Genomic DNA, 11,130 nt, shown 5'->3' on the forward strand with positions numbered 1-11,130 from the left:
GAACCAACATTGGTACAGCAGGGTGTCCCACAGGGGTCTGTGTTAGGGCCCATTCTGTTTAGCATATATATGTTGCCTCTTGGAGAGATCGTTTGAAAGTTTGGTCTTGGGTTTTCTATACGATTATACAATTAATTATATAAAAAATAGGTCCCTGCAATGTATGGGCCACAAAAGAAATATTAACAAAATATATTAAGACTGTCATATACTGTTATTAGCATAAGTTTAAAGACCCCCTGTGGTGAAAATCAAGGTTTTAATGTTGTTTAAATTAGGGCTGCACGATATATCGCATGAGACTTGTCACGCGCATTTCGTCAGTAAAGCCGGTTCCCTGATTACCGCTAAATCGCCATCACCTGCTATCAAATGGAGCGGCATTTAATAGACAGAACCGTAGATCACTGAAAAGCCACGCAATATCGCGTTCATATCGCAGATGAATCACCTTCGATAATGAACGCGATATTGCGTGGCTTTTCAGTGATCTACGGCTCTGTCTATTAAATGCCGCTCCATTTGAAAGCAGGTGATGGCGATTTAGCGGTAATCAGGGAACCGGCTTTACTGACGAAATGCGCGTGACAATCTCATGCGATATATCGTGCAGCCCTACTTTAAATGACTATGTGGTGTTTTTAATATGCTTTAAAACAAACTATGTACAAATTCATATGTCAACACCATTGCTGAGTATTTTCTATTTAAAACTGCAGTGAAAAAAAGTCTCGAACCTGCGGTTTCAAATCACTGGTGTCTGTGACGTCACAAACTACCTTGTAACCAATCACGTCAATGTGCCGGCGGGCTTTAGCATATCATTAACAGTGAACCAGCAGGGGAGTCTCAAGAGAAACGGTATATTTTTCTGTTGATATGAAAAATCGTGTAGATTTAGCAATATGGCGGGTGTATGATGTATGTTACGATGTTATGATGAACTATATGCCTTTCTCCACTGATGTTCTGAGTTGTTCAAAGCGTTTCTAAGGATACTGATTGTTAGAAGGCAGCTGTCTGGCTCTGACATGGTGAACGGGAACATGGTTTGTGTAACATCAGCAACACATTTTTAGCTGTTTGATAACAGTCAAGTCAAGGCTAATCATATTAATTTCCGTTATGTGTCCAATGTTGCAAAGAGCGATACCACTGTGCAGTGTTTACCTCAGTAAGTTGACCAAGTGGATCTCTGAGCTGGCATGAGCGAGTGGAGGCGGGGCTAATTTGCAAATTCATTGTTCCACGTATTAGGGCTGGATTTTTTCGATTAATTCTAATCCTTTTGCCTCGATTTTATTTTTTTTTTAAATCGAGAAATCGCGATTTTGAATAAAAACGTTAGCAAGCGTTACAATTAGACGTTGACAATACAGCAATGAAAACCACAATAGGAGAAGAAAATGATCTGACCTCATGATGGTACCGGCGCACCCGATTAACTGCTCTCATGTGACGTTCTATAAACGTAGAACACATCACTAGTCTTAAGCGGCTGCTCATTCAGAAATGCGTTATTGCGTTATAAAAATGAGACGCAGGCAGTGGAATGAGGAAAAAAAGGCAAAATTATTAAATGAAAGTTATTTTTAACTTGACCGCCGTGATTTTAGAATGCCGTTTCATGGGTGAGATGCTACAAAAGATGTGTGACAAGTGCATAAACATAAGAACAATAGGACAAATAGCACAATGGAATGCAAAAACCTGTAAACCTGTTTGATATTCATGTTTGCATGATGGTGACAGGCTGAAAGCTGCTGTTGTTTTCTGTTTTTACAAAGCATTTGCTGTTAATAATAGCCTATTATTGGTGTTATTTAATGCTATTACTTTTTGGCTAAGAAATATTTAGCATTTTCTTATTTTATGTTATTTCTGAGTAGGGCTGTTCAACGATAATTGTGATTATCATGTACAAAATAAGAGTCTGTGTTTACGTAATATGCATTTGTTCTGTGTATAAGAATTATATATATATATATATATATATATAAACATACATGTATATATTTAAGAAATATATGCATGTATAAATATATTTATATATTTATTTTTTTATATATTACATATAAATGTACATTTTTTTTGTAGAAACAAGATATTTTTCTTAAATATATACATGAATGTATAATTATATTTACATAATAATTATACACAAAACAAACACATATATTACGTAAACACAGACTCTTATTTTGTACATGATAATCACTATTATCGTTGAACAGCCCTATTCCTGAGTATATAGGATGTGTTTAAGATAAGTTGTACAACATTTGCCTTCATATTTCAGGCATATTTCTGCAAAGATATTTAACAAATTGTTTTACATTTACACCATGTTGATCACTTCATGTGTGGTGCACTTGGAATGGAACTTTTTTTTAACTAGATTGTTAATAAAGAGAATGTTACTTAAATCATATTGTAGTTAAGTTATTAAGCTGACAAATTAAATTGTGAATCGGTCAATCTGTCAATTGGTCAATCGTTCTGAGAAAATCAAGATTTTATTTTTTGCCATATCGCCCAGCCCTACTGCGTATATTAAATGAGTAAAGGGTGTAGAGTTACATTCAAGCTATTTTAAGGCATAAGGAATTTTTTTTCACAGGAAAAAATGTTTAAATATATAAACTTAGTGATCAAAGAAGAGTTTTAAGGGATAAAATTATTGACTAAAGGGGGACTTTAAGTAGATTCATCTCTTGCTGTCTTTAAGAGAATATGCGCTGTGTCAGATGCCAAACATTTTTTTACTTTCACTTTCGGTAATGAATAATTGACTGTGGTGTGAGAAATCTTTACCGCCATAACTCTCACACAGAGTATGCACATTGCTTCCCACTCCCAGCCCCCCCAAGATAATATTGTGTATCGGCGATTTCACACACCGACAATAAAACGATTTGACAATGAGGAATATTGCCCAATTGTACATGCATGTGTGTACATGTATGCCAGCGTGACAGAGGTGAGTGTGCACACTTACGCAATGCCTTCTGTCCTTCACTAGCGTAGTACTCATACATGCCACATTGCACTAGAGTATGGTAGTGCGGCAAATACTCAATCCGCTCTTGAGTCGCCACAGACAGCTCCTGATTGACAGACTTCAAAAGGTGCAAGGTTTTCCCATCGACCAGCTCCTCTGTTTCATCAAAACACATACAAATCCATATCAGTATATGAAAGTCATTTTTAAAAACAGATTATTTTTAAATTTTTGTAAAACTAAATGAACGTCAATAATATTTTTTTAAATAATTATTTACTTTTTAAAGTTTACATTTTGAAATAAAATGTAAGTTTCAGTTTAGCAATACATTTTCGAAATTCTAAACTAAAAAAAATGTTGCGCTCCAAATGATAAAAAAAATCATTTTGCTTCAGGTGCGTAAAAGCCAAAAGAGTGATTACAAACAAGCACGAATATTTCTAACCGCACACTGAGTTCAATCCAGACTAAAAAAGTCTAGCCAAAAAATATAAACTGCCTGGTGCAAAACGTGCATGTGAATTACAAGCTAGACAGGCATGAGCAGAAGTTTCAGCACATTGCTTTCTTCAGTGCTCCTATTACAATAAAAATAATGTAGATTACCAATTTTGTTGTAGATTACCAATATAGGGACAATCAGCTGAATTCAATTATCAAGAAGAGCAGAGTTCCAAGACAGTATGGCAGTTAACATATGTGGAAAAGAATATTACAGGTATACAACAAAAAAAAAAAATACACAGACAATACAAATCTTACAAACATTACAAAGAAACCACCCCATATCTGTAATATTCTGTGCAATAACTCTCTTGGAGCTCTACTCTCCATTTCAGCTGATTGTCCTTATTTGGTAATTTTACAGTTTTTAGATAAAATAAAAACTGTAAACAATATATATACACTGCCCTAGAAAAGTGGGATTTTGGACAATATTTGCATGAATCCTTTTTAATTTGTGACAATTGTGCACTGATAAGGGACAACACAAACTACAAAAACATATTTTATTACATAAACAGTTTATACATAGAAAAAAATTAAATTTTTGATTCCTCAAAATATCCACTATTAGCAGCTATCTGACCTAAACTGGGTTCTGATTGGTTCACTGTATTCTAAACTTAATTGGCAATCAATTGTTGAAGCTATTAAGGTGTGCTGACCCAAAACATTTTTACAAACCTGGGCCAAGTTTAAACCAGTAACCAGGCATCACAGCTGGCAAAGAGGCATGTCTGATTTTGACATATATATATATATATATATATATATATATTGCCATTATTATGTAATCAAAATTTAAATTATTATTGCTGGTCTTCAAAGATAATGTCAAGTTACTTTAATGTATTTGCACCAAAAAAAGATAAGGATTTATGCTGATATCGTCCAAAATCACACTTTGCCAGGGGTGTTTCCAAACTTTTGGAGGGTAGTGTGTGTGTGTGTGTGTGTGTGTGTGTGTGTGTGTGTGTGTGTGTGTATATATATATATATATACACACATATATATATTAGTTTAATGTAAAAAAGGTGAAAACCTAAAATTCTTAAAGCCAACTATTTTTACATTTTCATATATAAAACTGTAGACAACAATGTTTTGAAATGAAGTAATTATATGAAAATGAAAATAAGTAAAAAATAATTATTTCTTTAAAAAAACTGAGCGCTCTTTTTACATATGTAAATACACTTCAAATATTCCATTTACTTTTTTAGTTTTGAAATACAATAAAAAAAATTATATTTAAAAACTTCAACCAATAAAATGAAATCAGGTAAGTAATTTAATATAATATGTAATAGCTTTTAGAGTACTTACTGTAAAGTTCTTCGTCAATCTCTCTTCGGTCCGTCGTGCTTATAACGAAAGTCTCGTTTGTCGACAGTGAAAACAACTAAAATGAAAAGAACCCCCTGTCACTGCTGGATTTAACTGTTATTAACAAGGTTTCTGACAGGATATGTTATGCTTCTGGGTGCGGTAACAGAGCAGCCGTGTTACCTGTTTCAGAGCCTGTAGAAAGCCACAGTAATCGACGTTCGCGATGTCTAGTGTCCGCGCCAGCGCATCGCTGCTGTCCGGTCGGCAGTCATACACACACACCGATTTCGATGGCTTTTTCGACCGGTCTCTCTCCGCTCCGGCCTCGGTCATGTTCGTTTCGTCGCACATTACTGCGTAGCCAGCGACCTGTGATAGATACTCATTAAAACATATCCGAACTCACCGCTTCCACCGCTGACATGTTTATCTTGAAATTTAGATTTGCTCTGTCGTTCACCAGGCTAATATATTTAGTCTAATAATCATGTGTAACTTGTTATTTTCATGGAGAGTGAACATTTAAAGATTTCGCGCCAGGAACATCAGCCAAAATTCCCTTCTCACCGCAGCATCGTTACTTCTTCTTTAACATTTTATTAGCAACAAGTTTATGATGCACTACTGCCTCCTACCGGGATGGAGTGAAGAGAAGAAGAATTTAAAGGTGCAATATGTAAGAATTTTGCAGTAAAATATCCAAAAACCACTAGGCCAGTGTTATATATTTTGTTCACTTGAGTAGCCTACTTACAATATCGCAAATGTTTCCATTTTTAAATAGTTAGAAAATTGCAATTTTTATTTTATTATTTATTTATTATAAATAAATAAAATATTAGGACCAAACATACCCTTTTTATTTTTATATATTTTATTTGTATATTTAATTGCTGAGCTCTCTAAATTGAGTTCCGACAGAAACCATGAGAAACATGCTGATTATCATGACTGCTTGGAATTTTTTCCTAACAAAAACAAAAATAACTCTCACACCATTCAAGCAATAGTTCCAGAAGGCATTTGAAAACAATGTATGAAAATAACTGAGCATAACTAGCCTATTATTTTCAAATACTTATATTATCATCAATATATAAATATATTTCATTGCTAGCCATTTTATATTTGTCCATGATTGTAAAAATGTGTGTATTGTGCTTGTAAATACATTTACATGAACCATAGATATATGAAAGCCTTAAATTTATCAAAAAATAAAGAAAATACTCTTTGGCCAATAAGCCATAAATTATATTTTATTATTTTTAATGATAAATTGCCAACATTGTGCCAGAGATTCATCAGGAAAAGGTTAAAACAGAACATAAAATTCTGTTTTAATTTATTCATTGAATGTTTTTGTCATTAAATAAATAAATTAATATGCTATCACTGCAGATATGCTATCACTGGTCAAAATGTGAAAAGGCTTTTTGTAAACTCTGTAACACATTTATGAATTTGCAAATAAATTCGTTACTTCTTCTTTAACATTTTATGGCGGTTAGCAAAAAGCTCAGCACTCTCAAATGTATCTAATATGATAAACAGAGCTGTGTTACCTCATACTCATGACCGGAAAAGCGGAAGCGGCGCCGGCGACTAATAAAAGTTCAGCTGCTCGTGAGGTGTGTGTTGCACAATCGCTCCAGCGGCCTCGTTCAGCTCCCACAACACTCAACCTGCTCTGCCTCATGCTACAGTAACATTCCATGAACATGATTTCTTCCCGAGTCCGATTATTTTCCACTGGCTGTGATGTGAAGATTCCACGCTCAAACTTGGCATCATCAAGTTATGCCTTTGTTTTGAATAGACCTCTAGTGACCTCTAGTGGACAGAAAATCTTCCAAACCCGTAAGACCCTCGTTCATCTTTCAGAATAGAAATTAAGATATTTTTGGTGAAATCCAAGAGGTTTTTTTTATCCCCCAATAGAAAGCAACGTAATTACAAAGGCATCGTTAAAATAGTCAACGTGACTACAGTGGTTCAACCTTAAAGGTGCCCTAGAATTAAAAATTGAATTTATCTTGGCATAGTTAAATAACAAGAGTTCAGTACATGGAAATGACATACAGTGAGTCTCAAACTCCATTGTTTCCTCCTTCTTATATAAATCTCATTTGTTTAAAAGACCTCCGAAGAACAGGCGAATCTCAACATAACACCGACTGTTACATAACAGTCGGGGTGTACGCCCCCAATATTTGCATATGCCAGCCCATATTCCCAACATTATGAAAGGCATTTGACAAGGGCAGTCAGTAACGTCTGGATCTGTGCACAGCTGAATCATCAGACTAGATAAGCAAGCAATAACAACAGCGAAAAATGGCAGATGGAGCAATAATAACTGACATGATCCATGATATCATGATATTTTTAGTGATATTTGTAAATTGTCTTTCTAAATGTTTCGTTAGCATGTTGCTAATGTAGGCTACTGTTGGTTAAAGTTACCATTGTTTCTTACTGTATTCACGGAGACAAGAGCCGTCGCTATTTTCATTTTTAAACACTTGCAGTCTGTATAATTCATAAACACAACTTCATTCTTTATAAATCTCTCCAACAGTGTGTAATGTTAACTTTAGCCACGAAGCACAGCCTCAAACTCATTCAGAATCAAATGTAAACACCCAAATAAATACTATACTCACATGACCCGAAGCATGCATGCAGCATACATGATGAACATCTTGTAAAGATCCATTTGAGGGTTATATTAGCTGTGTGAACTTTGTAAATGCACTGTATTATAGAGTCGTGAGTTCGATGGGCGTGGAGCACGAGATTTAAAGGGCCAGCAGCCCTGAATCGGTGCATAGTTAGTGATGCCCCAAAATAGGCAGTTAAAAAAATTAATTTAAAAAAATCTATGGGGTATTTTGAGCTGAAACTTCACAGACACATTCAGGGGACACCTTAGACTTATATTACATCTAAAACGTTCGATGGCACCTTTAATGTTATGAATGAAAAAACTTGGATTTCATCAAATATATCTTAATTTGTGTCCCAAGATGAACAAAGGTCTTACAGGTTTGGAATGAAATGAGTAGCCATCAGAAATTTCAATTTTGGGTGAACTTACTTTAATATAATAATTTAATCATAATTAATTAAATTTTATAATAACTTTAATAATAATATTTTGTAAAATTAATTTCTTAAGACTCTTCTTAAGATTCTCAAGAATCTTTTTTCTTAAGTTTATTCTTCAGAAGACTTTGAATTCCATGTTTTTAAAAAATCATCGTAAACACCTCTTTTAGTTAGAACAGCATTTTAAGGCCATCTTACATCCCTTTATCTTATAAGTACATGTTCCGGTTCATCGACATCCCATAATAATCACCAATATTCCATAACAGTTGTGTCCACCTGACATAAATAATTTTTATCTTATCTAACTCCCTAAATTTCTTCCCAGCTAACTGACCTTGACGGCAGAAAGAATCATTATTCTCAAGTTGCTTCTCACAGAAACTTAGCATTGCAATGTCAAAGAAAGATGGAAAAGGATGGAAAAGATTTCAATACATGCAATGGTTACATATGCTATGTCAACTATAAATTACATTTTTTCTCATGATTTAAAGGTTATCATGTAAGGAAATCTATAACTCATGTAAGATTAACAAAATGAATCATGTATAAGCAACAACATTGATTGAATACACATAAGAAAGAATATTTCTCACATGGTAGCGTTCACATTTTCTTCTCCAGACAAGCGATTTTTCAGATGAACCAAACAGTCAGTAAGGAGCTTCATCAGAGAAAATAACTTTGTGCCAGTCTTCTAGCCAATCCTTCTACTTCCTTCAGTCTGTCCTTGATGCTTTTCTTAGAGAGAAGTGGCTTCTTTGCTGCCCTTCTTGAACAAATTTGTTGAATAAAGTTAATTTTGTTTTGTTTTTGCGCACAAAACGTATTCTCGCCGCTTTATAACATTAAGGTTGAACCACTGTCACCTGCACTATTTTAACCATGTTTTCACTACTTTTCTGGACACTGAATGTGGTAATTTCATTGCTTTCAGTGGAGGATTAAAAATATCAAAAAATCTTAATTTGAAGATGAACGGTCTTACGGGTTTGGAACGACATGAGGGTGAGTAATTAATGACAGAAATTTCATTTTTGGGTGAATTAACCCTTTAATTTTGAGGACCCTTTTTATAGCCTCATCCTATCCCACAATTTTCTTACCATAGAGATAAAAAAAAAAATGTTTTTTTCACCTCTGGATGTTGTCTCCAAACATTTACTCCAGGCTCTGCCTCCTGTACCCTCATGGCCTCAGCTGTACTTCTTAGACCCTCTGAGTCGGTGTCTGGCTCCTGGTATATAGGAAGTGAGTCGAAGTCTGTCTCTCTTTCCAAAATCTCATACTGGGTTTCCTTGTCTGCCATTTGTGTAGCTGTGGTAGATCAGGTAATCAATTAATACATTTTCCAAAACATTTACATTCACCCTCCTGTTATGTACAAATTTTACCAATCATTTCAGTGTGTGGTGTCATATCGACCCCACATTTTAATAAATGGACTGAAAAATATGTTTTCCTTTTCTAATATATATATATTAGAATATATATATATTAGCTTGGTGCACGCATGATAAAAAGTACCCCATGCCCACAGTTAAATATGCTGCTGGATCTTTAATGCTGTCAGCCTATTTTTCTGCTGGAGGTCCTGGACATCTTGTTCAGATACGTGGCATCTATTCTCCACAATTATTGGCACCCTTAGTAAATATGAGCAAAGGCAGCTGTGAAAATAAATCTGCATTGTTTATCTTTTTGATCTTTCATTCAAAAAATTCACAAAATTCTAACCTTTCATTGAAGGAAAAGAATTGAAAATGGGTGGAAAAAACTCATTATGAAATAAATGTCTTTCTCCAATACATGTTTGCCACTATTATTGGTATCCCTAGAAATTCTTCTGAGTAAAATATCTCTGAAGTATATTCCCATTCACATTTACATTTTTTAGCACACCAGGGTGATCATGAACATGAAATTGTCCAGCCATGACTTCCTGTTCCACAGGAGAATAAACATGAGGAAACACAAAGGCCAAATTCCCGTTATCATTCATCACAATGAGAAAAACCAAAGAATATAGTTCTGATGTGCAGCAAAAGATCGGTGAGCTTCACAAAATAGAAAATGGGTATAAGAAAAAAGCTAACATTGAAAATCCCCATTTCCCCCATCAGGGAAATAATCAACTAAAGATGTTACAAATCTGCCTGGAAGAGGACTTGTGTCTAAATCGAAATTAGTTGAGTCTTGAGTCTCAGAAAGTCTAAAATAAATGACCAAACAGCACCTACATCCCCACAAGTTGTTCAGGAGGGTTTCAAGAAAAATCCTTCTTTGCTCATCCAAAAACAATCTCCAGCATATTCAGTTGTCAGACAAGACTGGAACTTCAAACTGGACCGGCTTCTGTGGTCAGATGAAACTAAAAAAAGAGCTTTTTGGCAGCAAACCCACCAGATGGGTTTGGTGAACACATGGATAAAAAGTACCCCATGCCCACGGTTAAATATACTGCTGGATCTTTAATGTTGTGGGCCTATTTTTCTGCTGGAGGTCCTGGACATCTTGTTCAGATACATGGCATCATGGATTCTATCAAATACTAACAGATAAAAAAATCAAAACCTGACTGCTTCTGCTAGAAATCCAATAATGGGCTGTGGTTGGATCGTTGGATCGTGAGTGGAGTGAACTGAAGAGAAGAAGCACCAACATGGAGCTGGGAATCTGAAGGATCAGGAGAGATTCTGCATGAAGGAATGGTCTCTGATCTCTCCTCAGGTGTTCTCCAAACTCATCAGGCATTATAGAAGAAGACTCTGAGCTGTTATCTTGGGAAAAGGACATTGCAATAATTGGGTGCCAATAATTGTGGCCAACATGAACTAGAGAAAAATATTAAAAATATTAGGACCAAACATAACCTTTTTATTTTTATATATTTTATTTGTATATTTAATTGCTGAGCTCTCTGAATTGAGTTCCCACAGAAACCATGAGAACCTGCTGATTATCATGACTGCTTGGAATTTTTTCCTAACAAAAACAAAAATAACTCTCACACCATTCAAGCTCTAGTTCCAGATTGCATTTGAAAACAATGTATGAAAACAACTGAGCATAACTAGCCTATTATTTTCAAATACTTATATTATCATCATTATATAAATATATTTTAGCCTGAAAATGATCAAAAATAGGCCTTCATAGTAAAATAAAGAAAATACTC

General features: G+C 34.8%; 1 protein-coding gene across 4 annotated transcripts in view; it reads right to left on the reverse strand.

Moving 5' to 3' along the window:
- smchd1 (structural maintenance of chromosomes flexible hinge domain containing 1) overlaps positions 1-5,465 on the reverse strand; it is an 81,311-nt gene extending 75,846 nt beyond the window's left edge. The window contains exons 1-4 of one of the 4 annotated variants that reach the window (XM_048185305.1): positions 5,406-5,465; positions 5,019-5,207; positions 4,836-4,911; positions 2,999-3,157 (exon numbers count right to left, since the gene is read on the reverse strand). In XM_048185305.1, the coding sequence (XP_048041262.1) occupies positions 2,999-3,157; positions 4,836-4,911; positions 5,019-5,189 (406 nt within the window). In that variant the 5' untranslated portion in view covers positions 5,190-5,207; positions 5,406-5,465. Of the gene's footprint in view, positions 1-2,998; positions 3,158-4,835; positions 4,912-5,018 lie in introns of all 4 variants that reach the window. The other 3 variants (XM_048185304.1, XM_048185306.1, XM_048185302.1) reach the window with 3 other exon arrangements.
- Positions 5,466-11,130: the final 5,665 nt, after the last annotated feature.

The sequence above is a fragment of the Megalobrama amblycephala genome, linkage group LG3, assembly GCF_018812025.1.
Source record: "Megalobrama amblycephala isolate DHTTF-2021 linkage group LG3, ASM1881202v1, whole genome shotgun sequence".
NCBI classification, from domain to species: Eukaryota; Metazoa; Chordata; class Actinopteri; order Cypriniformes; family Xenocyprididae; genus Megalobrama; species Megalobrama amblycephala.